The following is a 19,617-nucleotide window of genomic DNA, read 5'->3' as shown; positions in this document are numbered from 1 at the left end:
AAGTCCTCTTTCAAGGTCATGTCCAGTCTACCAGAGGATGGCAGACAGAAGGGCCGGACTGGTTTACAACAGCTCTCAAAGTCTTACTGGCAGCTCATTGGGAAAAATGAATGGGGTTTTTGGAATAAATGCAGAAAATGAGGTCTGAGGTAAACACAGGCTGAGGAGATCTGATCTAAGGTAAACACAGGCTGAGGAGATCTGATGTAAACACAGGTTGAGGGAATCTGATCTGAGGTAAACACAGGCTGAGGAGATCTGATCTGAGGTAAACACAGGCTGAGGGGATCTGAAGACTTCCACAATCGTTAGGCAAGGGTAATTTCAGTGTGTGTGAAAGGGTGAAACAGCGTCTGTGCCACCAGTAAGTACAGATAGTAGCATAAATCCCCCTGCACGGTCCCCGCAGCCGGACAACGAGTCAGAGGCCGAGCCTTCTCTGGTCTCTCCTCCTCCTGTTACGGGGTCTGAGCCACTGAAGCCTCCCACCGTTAGCTCAGACAAATTGAAAACCCTAGTCATTAGCGACTCCATTACCCACAGTATTAGACTTAAAAATAATCATCCAGCGATCATACACTGTTTACCAGGGGGCAGGGCTACCGACGTTAAGGCTAATCTGAAGATGGTGCTGGCTAAAGCTAAAACTGGCGAGTGTAGAGAGTATAGGGATATTGTTATCCACATCGGCACCAACGATGTTAGTGTAACCGATGTGAAATGGCTAGCTAGTTAGCGGGGTGCACGCTATTAGCGATTCAATCGGGTGACGTCACTCGCTCTGAGACCTGAAGTAGTTGTTCCCCTTGCTCTGCAAGGGTTCCGGCTTTTGTGGCGCAATGGGTAACGATGCTTCGTGGGGTGTCAGTTGTTGATGTGTGCAGAGGCTCCCTGGTTCAAGCCCAGGTTGGGGCCCCAAATTAGGACGAAACAGTCAGATGTGCAACATAGCTTCAGCGTGTAAATCAGCTAGAAAGATGTGTCGTCATCGAGTAATTGTCTCTGGCCCCCTCCCAGTTAGGGGGAGTGATGAGCTCTACAGCAGAGTCTCTGGCCCCCTCCCAGTTAGGGGGAGTGATGAGCTCTACAGCAGAGTCTCTGGCCCCCTCCCAGTTAGGGGGAATGATGAGCTCTACAGCAGAGTCTCTGGCCCCCTCCCAGTTAGGGGGAGTGATGAGCTCTACAGCAGAGTCTCTGGCCCCCTCCCAGTTAGGGGGAGTGATGAGCTCTACAGCAGAGTCTCTGGCCCCCTCCCAGTTAGGGGGAGTGATGAGCTCTACAGCAGAGTCTCTGGCCCCCTCCCAGTTAGGGCGAGTGATGAGCTCGACAGCAGAGTCTCTGGCTCCTCCCAGTTAGGGGGAGTGATGAGCTCTACAGCAGAGAGTCTCTGGCCCCCTCCCAGTTAGGGGGAGTGATGAGCTCTACAGCAGTCACAACTCAATCTCTGGTTGAAAACTGTTTTCTGCCCCTCCCAAAAGATAGAATTTGTAGATAATTGGGACTCACCCATAAACAGGACCAAGCCTGGCCTGTTGAGGAGTGACGGACTCCATCCTAGCTGGAGGGGTGCTCTCATCTTATCTACGAACATAGACAGGGCTCTAACTCCTCTAGCTCCACAATGAGATAGGGTCTGCTGTTAGCCAGCCTGCCAGCTTAGTGGAGTCTGCCACTAGCACAGTCAGTGTAGTCAGCTCAGCTATCCCCATTGAGACCGTGTCTGTGCCTCGATCTAGGTTGGGCAAAACTAAACATGGCGGTGTTCGCCTTAGCAATCTTACTAGAATAAAGACCTCCTACATTCCTGTCATTATTGAAAGAGATCGTGATACCTCACATCTCAAAATAGGGCTACTTAATATTAGATCCCTCACTTCAAAGGCAGTTATAGTCAATGAACTAATCACTGATCATAATCTTGATGTGATTGGCCTGACTGAAACATGGCTTAAACCTGATGAATTTACTGTGTTAAATGAGGCCTCACCTCCTGATTACACTAGTGACCATATCCCCCGTGCATCCCGCAAAGGTTGAGGTGTTGCTAACATTTATGATAGCAAATTTCAATTTACAAAAAAATTACTGCATTTTTGTCTTTTGAGCTTCTAGTCATGAAATCTATGCAGCCTACTCAATCACTTTTCATAGCTACTGTTTACAGGCCTCCTGGGCCGTATACAGCATTCCTCACTGAGTTCCCTGAATTCCTATCGGACCTTGTAGTCACAGCAGATAATATTCCGATTTTTGGTGACTTTAATATTCACATGGAGAAGTCCACAGACCCACTCCAAAAGGCTTTCGGAGCAGTCATCGACTCAGTGGGTTTTGTCCAACATGTCTCCGGACCTACTCACTGCCACAGTCATACTCTGGACCTAGTTTTGTCCCGTGGAATAAATGTTGTGGATCTTAATGTTTTTCCTCATAATCCTGGACTATCGGACCACCATTTTATTATGTTTGCAATAGCAACAAATAATCTGCTCAGACCCCAACCAAGGAGCATCAAAAGCTGTGCTATAAATTCTCAGACAACCCAAAGATTCCTAGATGCCCTTCCAGACTCCCTCCACCTACCCAAGGACGTCAGAGTACAAAAATCAGTTAACCACCTACCTGAGGAACTCAATTTAACCTTGCGTAATACCCTAGATGCAGTTGCACCCCTAAAAACATTTGTCATAAGAAACTAGCTCCCTGCTATACAGAAAATACCCGAGCTCTGAAGCAAGCTTCCAGAAAATTGGAACGGAAATGGAGCTACACGATTGCGTCTGAAGCTGGGCTTGCAGCACAGCCATCCTCGACATAAGGCGATCGTTCTCCACTGAGGTAAAGACAGTTTCAAGTTGGATATTCAACGGATATTTGCGCTTTCAAACACTTGAGCCACAGACTCCAAATAAGTGTCATGATGTTGGACAAATTGCGCACAACATTGCACAGGTCTTATTTTCACGATTTGGACATTAAATTTGCTTTCCAAAGCTAATAAACATGTGGAAATGTGAGCAGCATTTTCTATTCCTAGTTGAATTAGTTAGGGAGTGTAAACAAAGAACAAACCTTTTTTACATTCAAATTTCAATAGCTCCTTGGTCATGTGACCTAATGACTTCAAACAAGGTTATTTGTTAGCCCAGAACGTTTTTTGTGTGTTATTTCTCACATTGTTAGCCCAGAACATAACTGGAATGGTTTGACTGGTAAAATTGGAATGATTTGACAGGTAGAATTGGAATGATTTGACAGTTAGAATTGGAATGATTTGACTGGTAGAATTGGAATGATTTGACCGGTAGAATTGGAATGATTTGACAGATAGAATTGGAATGATTTGACAGGTAGAATTGGAATGATTTAACAGTTAGAATATGAATTATTTGACTGGTAGAATTGGAATGATTTCACAGGTAGAACTGGAATGATTTGACAGTAAGTATATTGGACTGATTTGACAGGTAGAATTGGAACATGCCGGGTGATGCTGGTTTGTTTAGTAATTTAAACAAAAACTCTACCAAAGGACAAGACTATTCCAAGTGGAGCGTTGGCTACACAGCTGGAAATGGTTAAACTCTGAGCCTATCGATCACTACAGAGTAAGAGCAAATCTTCGACGTACAATTAGTAGTTGATTAAAGTTGACATGATTAGTTTAATCAGGTAATAATAATTACACACAGAGAATTGATTTGATAAAATAACAGTCTTCACATTTAATGATAGTTACAGAGACGACAGCATCCGATTCTCAATAAGGCACGCTATTCTTCATTCCCTATATACTGCACTCATTTTTGACCATAGGGTGCCATTTGGGATGCGCCCAAAGCCACTGGCAACAATGAGGAAGTAGTCCTGATAACAACAGTTGGTCACCAACTCACTTCTCCTTCTCCTTACTGCTGTTTACACAAACCATGTCTCCCCTCCCCCTATCCTCTTCTCAAACCCTGTCTCCCCTTCTCCTCCCCTTAGCCACATCTCAAACCCCATCTCTCCTCCCCTTAGCCACATCTCAAACCTCATCTCTCCTCCCCCTAGCCACATCTCAAACCCCATTCCCCTCCCCCTAACCACATCTCAAACCCCATCTCCCTCCCCCTAGCCACATCTCAACCCTCATCTCCCCTCCCCCTAGCCACATCTCAAACCTCCTCTCCCTCCCCCTAACCACATCTCAAACCCCATCTCCCTCCCCCTAGCCACATCTCAAACACTGTTACAGTCATAAAACTAACTGAGATAAGAGAGAGAAACTCATAGTGTAACCTTAATGTTCACAATGCTCTGGGTTCGCATACATAGTGTCTTGGAATAGGAGTGCTGATCTAGGATCAGCTTCCCCCTGTACATGTAATAATGTGATTTATAAAGCAAAACTGATCCTAGATCAGCATTGTTACTCCTCATCATATAACCTAATGTTTACAATGCTCTGACACTTGACAAAGACTACTGTGAAATCAACATGTTGTATGTTAGCAGGAATAAACCACTGTGAAGGGGAGCAGAAATATTCTCTGTGTCTCTCATTCATACATCTCAGCAGTGTGTTTTAGCCCAACACTGGTATTCTCAAATTGAGGACATATCATATATTTTTTCAATTAAGGATTACCATTTTAAAAGGTTAAAATGAAAGGATTATAAGGTCACAGGTTATATGTTTGAGGTCAAACCGTTTAATGCTGGCCTTACTGGCTGCTACTATGCTTTGACAGGTCAATGTAAAAGGGTTAGAGGTCAGGATGAAAGGTCAGAGTTCAGACCCTCTACTGCTGAGCTCTACCAGCTCTTACAATGCTTTGGACAGGTCAAGGTAAAAGGTTAGAGGTCAGGGTCAGAGGTCAGACCCTCTACTGCTGGGCTCTACCAGCTCCTACAACGCTTTGGACAGGTCAAGGTAAAAGGTTAGAGGTAAAAGGTCAGGATTCAGATTAGTCTGATTATTCAGTGGTAATGGTCAGTACATTTCAGCTTGTCGTGTTGATCATCAGAACTGAATAACCAGTCCCTCCAGGATTTTGTGGCTGCAATTCTGACATTTTTTTTTTGCATTGCAATATGCAATGATTTTGTCCAATTTGTCACAAAAATGTGCTGACGAGGAAAAAAAGTTTCTTGCCTTGTGGCTTGACTGAACGGTATTATGCGGTAAATGTGTGGTGATTGGTTGAAATTGTGAACCCTATTTTTGTTGTGCGGTGATGGGTCAGTTTTCTGCAATGATATTGTGATGATTTGACTGTTTTATGTGGTAATAATACAGTGATTTGTCAACCCTGGAGAGACTGAGTAACTGAGGGGGCTTCAGCATCGAGGCAGGTCGTCGCTGTATCTCAGGAGAGGGTCAATTCACCTTCCTGTCTAAGCATGCTCCTCAGATCTATAAGGTTATGGAAGATTCTCTTACTCTGCACAGCGAGATGGACAATGAAGACATCAAGACCTCTTCCTCAGCTCAACTCCCTCATTCTTTCTCCTCTCCTCAGCCTCCACATAACTCCTCAACTCAACTCCCTCATTATTCCTCCTCTCAAATCAAATGTATTTATATAGCCCTTCTTACATCAGCTGATATCTGAAAGTGCTGTACAGAAACCCAGCCTAAAACCCCAAACAGCAAGTAATGCAGGTGCAGAAGCACGGTGGCTAGGAAAAACTCCCTAGAAAGGCCAAAACCTAGGAAGAAACCTAGAGAGGAACCAGGCTATGAGGGGTGGCCAGTCCTCTTCTGGCTGTGCCGGGTAGAGACTATAACAGAACATGGCCAAGATTTAGTTGTCGAGGGTGCAACAAGTCAGCACCTCAAGAGTAAATGTCAGTTGGCTTTTCATAGCCGATCATTGAGAGTATATCTACCGCTCCTGCTGTCTCTAGAGAGTTGAAAACAGCAGGTTTGGGACAGGTAGCACATCCGGTGAACAGGTCAGGGTTCCATAACTGCAGGCAGAACAGTTGAAACTGGAGAAGCAGCATGGCCAGGTGGACTGGGGACAGCAAGGAGTTATCATGCCAGGTAGTCCTGAGGCATGGTCCTAGGGCTCAGGTCCTCCGAAAGAGAGAATTAGAGAGATCATACTTAAATTCACACAGGACACCGGATAAGACAGGAGAAATACTCCAGATATAACAGACTGACCCTAGCCCCCCGACACATAAACTACTGCAGCATAAATACTGGAGGCTGAGACAGGAGGGGTCAGGAGACACTGTGGCCCCATCCGATGATACCCCCAGACAGGGCCAAACAGGCAGGATATAACCCCACCCACTTTGCCAAAGCACAGCCCCATAACAATAGAGGGATATCTTCAACCACCAACTTACCATCCTGAGACAAGGCTGAGTATAGCCTACAAAAATCTCCGCCACGGGACAACCCAAGGGGGGGCGCCAACCCAGACAGGAAGACCACGTCAGTGACTCAACCCACTCAAGTGACGCACCCCTCCTAGGGACGGCATGGAAGAACACCAGTAGGCCAGTGACTCAGCCCCTGTAATAGGGTTAGAGGCAGAGAATCCCAGTGGAGAGAGGGGAACCGGCCAGGCAGAGACAGCAAGGGCGGTTCGTTGCTCCAGTGCCTTTCCGTTCACCTTCACACTCCTGAGCCAGACTACACTCAATCATAGGACCTACTGAAGACATGAGTCTTCAGTAAAGACTTAAAGGTTGAGACCGAGTCTGCGTCTCTCACATGGGTAGGCAGACCATTCCATAAAAATGGAGCTCTATAAGAGAAAGCCCTGCCTTCAGCTGTTTGCTTAGAAATTCTAGGGACAATTAGGAGGCCTGCGTCTTGTGACCGTAGCGTACGTGTAGGTATGTACGGCAGGACCAAATCGGAAAGATGGGTAGGAGCAAGCCCATGTAATGCTTTGTAGGTTAGCAGTAAAACCTTGAAATCAGCCCTTGCCTTAACAGGAAGCCAGTGTAGGGAGGCTAGCACTGGAGTAATATGATCAAATTCTTTGGTTCTAGTCAGGATTCTAGCAGCCATATTTAGCACTAACTGAAGTTTTTTGAGTGCTTTATCCGGGTAGCCGGAAAGTAGAGCATTGCAGTAGTCCAACCTAGAAGTAACAAAAGCATGGATTAATTTTTCTGCATCATTTTTGGACAGAAAGTTTCTGATTTTTGCAATGTTACGTAGATGGGAAAAAGCTGTCCTTGAAACAGTCTTGATATGTTCTTCAAAAGAGAGATCAGGGTCCAGAGTAACGCCGAGGTCCTTCACAATTTTATTTGAGACGACTGTACAACCATCAAGATTAATTGTCAGATTCAACAGGAGATCTCTTTGTTTCTTGGGACCTAGAACAAGCATCTCTGTTTTTTCCGAGTTTAAAAGTATAAAGTTTGCAACCATCGACTTCCTTATGTCTGAAACACAGGCTTCTAGCGAGGGCAATTTTGGGGCTTCACCATGTTTCATTGAAATATACAGCTGTGTGTCATCCGCATAGCAGTGAAAGTTAACATTATGTTTTTGAATGACATCCCCAAGAAGTAAATTACATAGTGAAAACAATAGTGGTCCTAAAACGGAACCTTGAGGAACACCGAAATGTACAGTTGATTTGTCAGAGGACAAACCATTCACAGAGACAAACTGATATCTTTCCGACAGATAAGATCTGTGTAGACCAATATGGGTTTCCAATCTCTCCAAAAGAATGTGGTGATCGATGGTGTCAAAAGCAGCACTAAGGTCTAGTAGCACGAGGACAGATGCCTTGGTCTGATGCCAAAACTTTTTTTTTTTTTTAATGCCATTAAAAGGTCATTTACCACCTTCACAAGTGCAGTCTCAGTGCTATGATGGGGTCTAAAACCAGACTGAAGCGTTTCGTATACATTGTTTGTCTTTAGGAAGGCAGTGAGTTGCTGCGCAACAGCTTTTTCAAAATGTTTTGAGAGGAATGGAAGATTCGATATAGGCCGATAGTTTTTTATATTTTCTGGGTCAAGATTTGGCTTTTTCAAGAGAGGCTTTATTACTGCCAATTTTAGTGAGTTTGGTTCACATCCGGTGGATAGAGAGCCGTTTATTATGTTCAACATAGGAGGGCCAAGCACAGAAAGCAGCTCTTTCAGTAGTTTAGTTGGAATAGGGCCGAGTCTTCAAGTATGCAGCTTGAAGGCCATGATTATTTTCATCATTTTGTCAAGAGATATGGTACTAAAACACTTTAGTGTCTCCCTTGATCCTAGGTCCTGGCAGTGTTGTGCAGACTCGGGACAATGGAGCTTTGGTGGAATACGCAGATTTAAAGAGGAGTCCGTAATTTGCTTTCTAATGATCATGATCTTTTCCTCAAAGAAGTTCATGAATTTATTACTGCTGAAGTGAAAGCCATCCTCTCTTGGGGAATGCTGCTTTTTAGTTAGCTTTGCGACAGTATCAAAAATACATTTTGGATTGTTCTTATTTTCCTCAATTAGGTTGGAAAAATAGGATGATCGAGCAGCAGTGAGGGCTCTTTGATACTGCACGGAACTGTCTTTCCAAGTTAGTCGGAAACTTCCAGTTTTGGTGTGGCGCCATTTCCGTTCCAATTTTTTGGAAGCTTGCTTCAGAGCTCGTGTATTTTCTGTATACCAGGGAGCTAGTTTCTTATGACAAATGTTTTTTGTTTTTAGGGGTGAAACTGCATCTAGGGTATTGCGCAAGGTTAAATTGAGTACCTCAGTTAGGTGGTTAACTGATTTTTGTCCTCTGACGTCCTTGGGTAGGCAGAGGGAGTCTGGAAGGGCATCAAGGAATCTTTGGGTTGTCTGAGAATTTATAGCACGACTTTTGATGCTCCTTGGTTGGGGTCTGAGCAGATTATTTGTTACGATTGCAAACGTAATAAAATGGTGGTCCGATAGTCCAGGATTATGGGGAAAAACATTAAGATCCACAACATTTATTCCACGGGACAAAACTAGGTCCAGAGTATGACTGTGGCAGTGCGTAGGTCCAGAGACATGTTGGACAAAACCCATTGAGTCGATGATGGCTCCGAAAGCCTTTTGGAGTGGGTCTGTGGACTTTTCCATGTGAATATTAAAGTCACCAAAATTTGAATATTATCTGCTATGACTACAAGGTCCAATAGGAATTCAGGGAACTCAGTGAGGAACGCTGTATATGGCCCAGGAGGCCTGTGTGATGACGTTGCCCGCTTTGGGTACAGCGAGCACAATTGGCCCCCCTCCCTCTGCACCAGGCCTTTTCTATGCACCATCCCCCGACCTCTATACTTCTGACACCAGGCTCAGTGAGAGCGGTCGTAAATTCCAATGAGAAAATGATCTCCTCATGGCCACAGTATAGAGAACAAAGGATTCTTCCACCTCACAGAATTGGAGAGCCGAACGACATTTATGTTCTGGAGAGGGTATAAAAGATCGGTAAAGAATCCAGCTACGAACTGGTCCGTTTGGTACAATTTTGTGAAACTCATGAGAGACAATACGGCCATATTACCATAATAATGTTTATATACTAGCCTCAGCTATGAGACTTACATCTAAATGGTTGTATAAAATTAATGAATAAGGACAGAACTGTTTGTGATATTGTGCAATGTGATTTTGGACTGTTAATGAAGGAAACTCCAATTCCCTTTGGAGTCTTAACTAAGTCATCGGCACGCCCCCAGGGACACAGACAGGACCTGGCGTCATGTAACAGCCTTTTCTACGTTCAGTATATAAACCCCCACCCAGGGTTTCTTTCCCCAAGACCAGGCCTCCACTCCATTACGAGTTGGCTAATAGGTTTGACCATGCATCCCTCTACTGAACTTTAACCATACCACGTGGTTAAACTATTAGGCTATCGATACAGAATAAGAACAATTCTTTGATATTAATTACTACTCTGCAGCTAGGAATTCGGTATCATTGAACGCGAAGACCGACGAAACATCCATTCTATAACTACATTAATGAATGTCGCTTTGAAAGATCCATTCTAACCAAGAGAGAGAGAGAACTCTCCAACAGAATGACCTTTCCGACACAGATCCCGATGACACACTGAGCGTAAATATATATGTTGATTGCAATTGTTCCCGAATGAGTGAGCGTTCATGTGCAAAGGATTAGCATTTCAATTGTTAATATTTATCAACTCTGTAGTGTCTTCTCAGATGACCAACACTCCCCTTTTGTTTAACAAGCCGCCATGCCGGTTTAGCCCATATTTTTTTTGTTTGTAAATTGACATTTGCTATCGTAAATGTTAGTAACACCTCAACCTTTGCGGGATCCACGGGGGATATGGTCACTAGTGTAACCAGGAGGTGAGGCCTCATTTAACACAGTAAATTCATCAGGCTTAAGCCATGTTTCAGTCAGGCCAATCACATCAAGATTATGATCAGTGATTAGTTTATTGACTATAACTACCTTTGAAGTGAGGGATCTAACATTAAGTAGCCCTATTTTGAGATGTGAGCTATCACGATCTCTTTCAATAATGGCAGGAATGGAGGAGCTCTTTATTCTAGTGAGATTGCTAAGGCGAACACCGCCATGTTTAGTTTTGCCCAACCTAGATCGAGGCACAGACATGGTCTCAATGGGGATAGCTGAGCTGACTACACTGACTGTGCTAGTGGCAGACTCCACTAAGCTGGCAGGCTGGCTAACAGCCTGCTGCCTGGCCTGCACCCTATCTCATTGTGGAGCTAGGGGAGTTAGAGCCCTGTCTATGTTCGTAGATAAGATGAGAGCACCCCTCCAGTTAGGATGGAGTCCGTCACTCCTCAACAGGCCGGGCTTGGTCCTGTTTGTGGGTGAGTCCCAGAAAGAGGGCCAATTATCTACAAATTCTATATTTTGGGAGGGGCAGGAAACAGTTTTCAACCAGCGATTGAGTTGTGAGACTGCTGTAGAGCTCATCACTCCCCCTACCCCTAACTGGGAGGGGGCCAGAGACGATTACTCGATGCCGACACATCTTTCTAGCTGATTTACACGCTGAAGCTATGCTGCGCTTGGTGACCTCTGACAGTTTCATCCTAACATCGTTGGTGCCGACGTGGATAACAATATCCCTATACTCTCTACACTCACCAGTTTTAGCTTTAGCCAGCACCATCTTCAGATTAGCCTTAACGTCAGTAGCCCTGCCCCCTGGTAAACAGTGTATGATCGCTGGATGATTCATTTTAAGTCTAATACTGCGGGTAATGGAGTCGCCAATGACTAGGGTTTTCAATTTGTCAGAGCTAATGGTGGGAAGCTTCGGCGTCTCAGACCCGGTAATGGGAGGAGTAGAGCCCAGAGAAGGCTTGGCCTCAGACTCCGACTCGCTGCTTAATGGGGAGAACCGGTTGAAAGTTTCTGTCGGCTGAAGGAGCGACACCGGTTGAGCATTCCTACAGCATTTCCCTCCAGAAGCCAAGTTGTCCGGCTGCGGGGACCATGCGAGGGGATTTATACTAACGTTACTATCTGTACTTACTGGTGGCACAGACGTTGTTTCATCCTTTCCGACACTTAAATTACCCTTGCCTAACGATTGCATCTGAAGCTGGGCTTGTAGCACAGCTATCCTCGCCGTTCTCCTGTATATTATGAGTACAGCGACTGCAATTAGAAGGCATCATGTTAATGTTACTGAGCTTTGGCTGGTGGAGGTCCTGACGAACCACGTCCAGATAAAGCGTCCGGAGTGAAAAAGTTGAATGAAAAAAGTTGAGTGAGGGGAAAAACAAAAAATGTAAACGGTAATTAAAAAGTAAAAACCATAAAGTTGTCAGGTAGCAAAGTAAGGTTGGCATAACTCACAGCAGCACATAAAAAAGTCTGCAAGTTGTGACCGGAAATGACTCCCTCATTCTTCCTCCTCTCCTCACCCTCCAAGTAACTCCTCCTCACCTCAACTTCCTAACTCCTTCATTCCTCACCCTCCTCACTCCTCCTCTCTTCACACATCTTCCTCCTCTCCTAAAGTCCATCACACCTCCTCTTCTCCTCATCCTTCTTGTAATACAGTGGGGGGGAAAAGTATTTGATCCCCTGCTGATTTTGTATGTTTGCCCACAGACAAAGAAATTATCCGTCTATAATTTTAATGGTAGGTTTATTTGAACAGTGAGAGACAGAATAACAACAAAAAAATCCAGAAAAACGCATGTCAAAAATGTTATAAAATGATTTGCATTTTAATGAGGGAAATAAGTATTTGACCCCTCTGCAAAACATGACTTAGTACTTGGTGGCAAAACCCTTGTTGGCAATCACAGAGGTCAGATGTTTCTTGTAGTTGGCCACCAGGTTTGCACACATCTCAGGAGGGATTTTGTCCCACTCCTCTTTGCAGATCTTCTCCAAGTCATTAAGGTTTCGAGGCTGACGTTTGGCAACTCGAACCTTCAGCTCCCTCCACAGATTTTCTATGGGATTAAGGTCTGGAGACTGGCTAGGCCACTCCAGGACCTTAATGTGCTTCTCCTTGAGCCACTCCTTTGTTGCCTTGGCCGTGTGTTTTGGGTCATTGTCATGCTGGAATGCCCATCCACGACCCATTTTTAATGCCCTGGCTGAGGGAAGGAGGTTCTCACCCAAGATTTGACGGTACATGGCCCCGTCCATCATCCCTTTCATGTGGTGAAGTTGTCCTGTCCCTTTAGCAGAAAAACACCCCCAAAACATAATGTTTCCACCTCCATGTTTGACGGTGGAGATGGTGTTCTTGGGGTCATAGGCAGCATTCCTCCTCCTCCAAACACGGCGAGTTGAGTTGATGCCAAAGAGCTCCATTTTGGTCTCATCTGACCACAACACTTTCACCAGTTGTCCTCTGAGTCATTCAGATGTTCATTGTCAAACTTCAGACGGGCATGTATATGTGCTTTCTTGAGCAGGGGGACCTTGCGGGCGCTGCAGGATTTCAGTCCTTCGCGGCGTAGTGTGTTACTAATTGTTTTCTTGGTGACTATGGTCCCAGCTGCCTTGAGATCATTGACAAGATCCTCCTGTGTAGTTCTGGGCTGATTCCTCACCGTTCTCATGATCATTGCAACTCCACGAGGTGAGATCTTGCATGGAGCCCCAGGCCGAGGGATATTGACAGTTCTTTTGTGTTTCTTCCATCTGCGAATAATCGCACCAAATGTTGTCACCTTCTCACCAAGCTGCTTGGCGATGGTCTTGTAGCCCACTCCAGCCTTGTGTAGGTCTACAATCTTGTTCCTGACATCCTTAGAGAGCTCTTTGGTCTTGGCCATGGTGGAGAGTTTGGAATCTGATTGATTGATTGCTTCTGTGGACAGGTGTCTTTTTTACAGGTAACAAGCTGTGGTTAGGAGCACTCCCTTTAAGAGTGTGCTCCTAATCTCAGCTCGTTACCTGTATAAAAGACACCTGGGAGCCAGAAATCTTTCTTATTGAGACGGGGTCAAATACTTATTTCCCTCATTAAAATGCAAATCAATTTATAACATTTTTGACATGCGTTTTTCTGGATATTTTTGTTGTTATTCTGTCTCTCACTGTTCAAATAAACCTACCATTAAAATTATAGACTGATCATTTCTTTGTCAGTGGGCAAACGTACAAAATCAGCAGGGGATAAAATACTTTTTCCCCCCACTATACCTCCTCCTCACCCTCCTAACAGAGTCCACGCCTGCTCCCTGATCGACCTATCAGACAGACCCACTGCCCCTCCTCTACCAATGAGAAACAACCTCTTAACCAGCCCTCCAATCATAACTCCTGTTACTGAACTGGTTCCGGGGCCTGAGCCAATGGCTGACTGATTGTGATCTGTATGCCCCTATAGAGGACCACCTCCTCCCCAGAATGAAACACCTGCCAGGCCCACTCAGCATGCAGCACAGCCTGCATCTCTATGGAGGAGGAAGAGGGGGAAGAAGAGAGGTGTCACTCTTTGGATACTGTCAACCTGAACAAACTGGGGCTGGGAGAGGGGTCTCCTTATTACAACCTGAGAAGGGGTATTATTGGGGGAGGGCAGAGGAGAAGAGGGAGGGAGAGAGTGGATGTGGGTTAGCTCAAAGTATGTCTATGGTTTAGTGACCCAACCACTGGACCCTGCCTCAACCCCAAACCTGTCCCACCTGCAGGCCCAGCTACAGTGGGAAGAAGAGATGGGGTCAGGTGCAGGTCCAGCTACAGTGGGAAGAAGAGATGGGGTCGGGTGGCTCCATCACCCCCCCTGGGGAGGGGGGGGGGGGTCCCTGTCATTTTTAAACAGAAGCTCTCTGACGTGTGTAAGGATCAGGGCTAAGTTCCAACCCTGCCTACTTCCCCTAGCCACAGTGACACCAAGAGGCAGTGAATACTAATGCATACCGTCACTAAAAGACAGCGACTGTTATACCAGCTCTATCAGGCCCATCAGAACTAGAAGACATGGGGAGGTGACTGTTATACCAGCTCTATCAGGTCCATCAGAACTAGAAGACATGGGGAGGTGACTGTTATACCAGCTCTATCAGGTCCATCAAAACTAGAAGACATGGGGAGGTGACTGTTATACCAGCTCTATCAGGTCCATCAGAACTAGAAGACATGGGGAGGTGACTGTTATACCAGCTCTATCAGGTCCATCAAAACTAGAAGACATGGGGAGGTGACTGTTATACCAGCTCTATCAGGTCCATCAGAACTAGAAGACATGGGGAGGTGACTGTTATACCAGCTCTATCAGGTCCATCAGAACTAGAAGACATGGGGAGGTGACTGTTATACCAGCTCTATCAGGTCTATCAGAACTAGAAGACATGGGGAGGTGACTATTATACCAGCTCTATCAGGTCCATCAGAACTAGAAGACATGGGGAGGTGACTGTTATACCAGCTCTATCAGGTCTATCAGAACTAGAAGACATGAAGAGATGACTTGACTGTTATACCCTCAGTATTCAACGTGTAGGCCTTCATCAAAAGCGTAATGTGTGCATTTGTATTTCAAGATTTACATATTATACACTACTCTTGCATTAAATAAAAATATATTAAAACAAAATATATTGAGTTGACCTAAGAGTAGCATAGTAGTGTTAAAGCTGTTGAAATTAAATCAGACAAAGACTGAATTATCCTGGAGAAATTGAGAAAAAAAAAACATTTGAAATATGTATCTGCCAAATACTAAACTTTATTTATTCCATCAAAAACTATTATTGCAAGAATACAAAATAGCAAAACATAAATATCAAAGTAGTTATGTTTTCAAAAAAATATTAGATATAAATGCAGCCAGACATTGAAACCAAATGTTCCAGACTTATTTAGTCAATAAAGTGCAAGCAAGGAAAGAAAACCCTTATGAGAAGTCATATTACAAGGCCTTGTTTAAATACGCAATAAAGTCTACAATATCACACAGTAGGCTACCTCTTTTTATTTTGCAGTGTCGATATTTAATAAATAAATATGGCATGATGAAACGTCCCTATGAGTAAAAGACTTTTCAAACCCTTATTGAAAGAAAGAGTGCAGTCAGTGTGCAGTATAACGGCGGTTATTCTACAACTACTGCCTCCAAAATATCACTATTGACTGCAGTTCCTGCACTTTTACTGCAGTTTCATAACGGCAATCTTTTTAAAATTTTATTTTTTATAAAAAGGTACATCTTTTACTCACTGGGATATTCGTGTTCTTGTCTAAATGTAGGCTAGACTACCATCTCAATTTAACTTTTTAAGATGGCCTACAAAGCAGGGTTGGGATACATTCAGATTCCAATTTTTCCCATTGGCAAGCCATTGAAGAGATTTTAATTTGAATTTCAGTGCACTTCCTGAACTGACGGGAATTGAACATGGAATTGAACCCCCAACCCTGGTGTCCATATCTAATACATATGGCAAGATGAGACCAATGTGTTCTTGACTAAATGTAGTGGAGATTAGGTATAGACTCCCGTCTCAATCTAAACCATTTGATTTCCGTTATTATGTATTCTAAAACACAGACCGTTTATTTCAAATATTAAACAATCCATATTAAAACGTCTCCTATAAGAGTTCCTGTTGTGTCATTCAGTCTCTAAAATTAGCACTGTCTGCCGGCATGTCCGTCCTCAAAATCACTGTAATGCGACGACTCTCCATCACTCCCGTTAGATGTGTTAGAGACCCTCTTGTTCCCCGATCCTAGATCAGATTTAGGCGCAGACAGAATGATGAAGTGACCGACGGGGCCAGTGTTCTCCTGATCTCCGATCAGTCTCCTGTTCAGAGGCTGCGGTGAGGTGGAGTCCTGCAGGTTTGAGCTGATCCCAGACATCCCGCCACCGTCCTCCCGGGGCTCTGGAGAGAAAGACCCCAGCGGAGAGGCGCATCCACTCCGTGACCCTCCCCGACTCTCTGGCTTCACCACCCCGGTGAGCAGCTCCGAAAGCTCCTGGATGTAGATCTGAGCCATTTGGAGAGTATCATACTTGGACAATTTATTATTGTTGGACGGGATCACGCTCCGCAAAGTGTCAAACGCCTTGTTCAGCCCATGCATTCTTCGCCTCTCCCGGGCGTTAGCTGCGACGCGCCGGCGTTTCTGCTTACGGTTTCCTCCTTCTCCCTGGTCCGCCTGTACTGTATCTAGGTCCATCTCTATCCTGACACCACTGTTTGCCAGTTTACTCACCGACATGAGTTTCTCCAGTGAGCGATCCATGGAGCCGCTGTGTGCGTAATGGCCCGTATCTCTGGGTGAGTATGGAGACTGCCCTCCTCCTGGAGATGTTACCCAGGTTCTGGATCTGATATGTCCCAGTTTCGACTGTTCTAACAGAGGGAAGTCCTCAGCTGAGAAGTCTGGCCAGCCGGACAGTTCTGTTTTAGCTGTCATAACCGCTACAGACATCCACGATTCGGTTGGAGAGCTTATTTCGCTCTATCTTGGATAACTAATATTTGCACAGCAGTGGAACGTCTCTTGAAAATTCACGGACAGCGGTAAGAGTTAGTTGACGAGATTTAGAGCAAAAAAAAGAGAAATCTAAAGAATTCCACCAAAACCAGGTTTGAACAGAGCTGCAAATGTGTCTCTCTTCAAACTCCAAGGACGGCGCTAAGAGTTGACTCACTTGTGACACAATCTCCTGACTCTCACCTCTGGATCCTGTCCGATCCTTTAGTACTAAATCCCCCTCCACCCAACCCCGCCCTAGGAGGCACACAGGTTTGGATCGCACAGCCAATAGCGAATGGTTGCGTCTACCCCACAAAAGAAAACAATTGGGTCAATCTTAATTTATTTTCTGCAACTATTGTGAATTGTAACTCAATCATGATGTTGATTTGACATTTGGCTTCACTTGTCATCTGAGGTAATTTATTATTCTGTCTGAAGAAGTTTCGTTTTGTCTTGGAGAAAATAAAGTTGTATTTTTTATTTTTTACTTAATAAAAAACGAATTAATTCACACGACTAGAGTGTATTTGTGTTTATTGGATTCCAGAAAATATTGGAGGACTTTTTAGTCTCATGAAAGAAAACTAACAATTTATGTTGATCGAATACAGATTTTTTTTCTAAGGGCTACTTTTTGGGGTCTTGGCAGTTTCACCTCTAAGATTAATTATATATATATATATATATATATATATAATTAATCTTAGAGGTTAAATTATCTGCACTAAATGATATTGTTAAGGGATAAGGATGTGGGTACGTTTTTAACTGATGTTGGCAGAAACACAAACTAGAGGAAGATAAATATTCAGATGAAGTTTGGGGAGATGACAAGGCGAGTACTCCACAACACGGAGTCGTGTATTGGTTGTACTATTCATATATATATATATATACATATATACATCCTTATCCCTTAACAATATCATTTAGTGCAGATAAGCAACGGAATTGGCTATTGAGAAGAAGACTCATAGAGGGTAAACTGAAAAATAAATAAACAGTAAAAGTTGACAATCTTTGTGGATTATTTGCGGTAATAAAAGTAGCCAGGTGGTGGGCAGGGAGAGGCAGAGAGATGGACACACCTGTCTCCGACTCAACCCGGATCACTGATAACAGATATGTCTGACTACAGGCCTGGTAGGTATAACCACATCCATGAATCATTTAGTAGTTATAGGAGACAATATTAGAGAATACAAGCATAACGTCTACTGGCTTGCGCTTCTGGTGACAATAGGTGAAAGTACGGAAATGTACGCACTCACTACTTACTGTTAGTCGCTCTGGATAAAAGCTAATAAAATCACTGACGCTGATGGAGGTGAAGGCACAGGGATGCCGAAACGTTAGCGGTTTATCAAATAGATTACAGGGATTTTGTATATAGAGTGTCCCGACTCACTTTATTTATTTTCATAGTTTATTCTCCGTCAGTCAACTCCTCTACATACAAGCATTGTCTCTGGGCATGCGCCAGCTCATGTTTTTTTTTTAGATAAAGATAATGATGCCAAATAATGAATGTATTATTATTAATTTATTTACCCCAAAATGGTGACTGACGATGAGGAAGAGGATGATGATAATCCCAATCGCCATCTTCATTCTCCTCCATTCTCATCCTAGCCTATTATGGCCACGCACCATGCCAATTAAAACCATCATACTCGCCATCGTCGCCGTCTGATCCAGTACTCTGTTCTACTTTATTTCACTATTTACATTTCAACAGTGGCACATAAACAGTCAGCGGTTCATGACTCCTTAGTCAGCCTCATAACATCTAATAGCGGCGCTTTGAGTAAAGTGAAACCTCACTCAGTCTACCTATCAGCTGGTGTCCCTTGGCACTCTCTCTCTCTCGCTCAATTTAATTTAATTCAATTCAAAGGGGATTTATTGGCATTGGAAGCATGTTTACATTGCCAAAGCAAGTGAGATTAACAAACAAAAGTGAGAACACACAAAACAACATCAACAATCTCTCTAACCCCCTCTCTCTCCCTCCGTTTCTCTCGATCTCTCACGCTCCCCCTCTCTCTCTGTCACATAGCCAGACGTACAGTCACCCACATCTCCCATCTGCTGCCTCGCATGGAGAGTCTAACTTTCACACTGTTTATAGTTTGTTACCGAGATACTAATCAGTCATTAGAATAGCAGCAGCCGTTTCAACAGGCCCAGCTGACGGAAGACTCCTTTAGAAAGATACGAGGCATCAGAGCCCTTGAGAGTTGCTGACCGGGTAATGTGATTGATGATGACTGCGTCTATTTGACCTCCATAAAACGCTAAGTGATGAGGTGGGATAGGCTACTGTGGAGCCCGTCCACCCCAATTAAGGTGCCACCAACCTCCTGTGGTGGATACTGCATCAAGCCAACAAACACACAGCCACATGTAGCCTCTAGAATGACATGTAGCCTCTAGAATGCCATGTAGCCTCTAGAATGACATGTAGCCTCTAGAATCACATGTAAAGTCTAGAATGACATGTAGCCTCCAGAATGACATGTAGCCTCCAGAATGACATGTAGCCTCCAGAATGACATATAGCCTCCAGAATGACATATAGCCTCCAGAATGACATGTAGCTTCTAGAATGACATGTAGCTTCTAGAATGACATGTAGCTTCTAGAATGACATGTAGCCTCCAGAATGACATGTAGCCTCTAGAATGACATGTAGCCTCTCGAATGACATGT

The 19,617-nt window shown here is 44.3% G+C and overlaps 1 protein-coding gene across 1 annotated transcript; it reads right to left on the bottom strand.

Moving 5' to 3' along the window:
- Window positions 1-15,248: 15,248 nt before the first annotated feature.
- Window positions 15,249-17,071, bottom strand: LOC115205777 (protein atonal homolog 1-like). Its single transcript, XM_029772089.1, has one exon. The coding sequence runs from the start codon at window positions 16,852-16,854 to the stop codon at window positions 16,045-16,047; it is 810 nt and encodes a 269-aa protein (XP_029627949.1). The 5' UTR covers window positions 16,855-17,071; the 3' UTR covers window positions 15,249-16,044.
- Between the last annotated feature and the right edge of the window lie 2,546 nt (window positions 17,072-19,617).

The sequence above is a fragment of the Salmo trutta genome, chromosome 13 (assembly GCF_901001165.1).
Source record: "Salmo trutta chromosome 13, fSalTru1.1, whole genome shotgun sequence".
Classification (NCBI taxonomy): domain Eukaryota; kingdom Metazoa; phylum Chordata; class Actinopteri; order Salmoniformes; family Salmonidae; genus Salmo; species Salmo trutta.
Note: the sequence above shows the minus strand (reverse complement) of the source record. Positions and strands in the feature narration are given on the sequence as shown.

Excerpts from the sequence above, each read along its gene's own strand:
- LOC115205777 (XM_029772089.1), bottom strand. The coding sequence starts at position 16,854 with ATGTCTGTAGCGGTTATGACAGCTAAAACAGAACTGTCCGGCTGGCCA.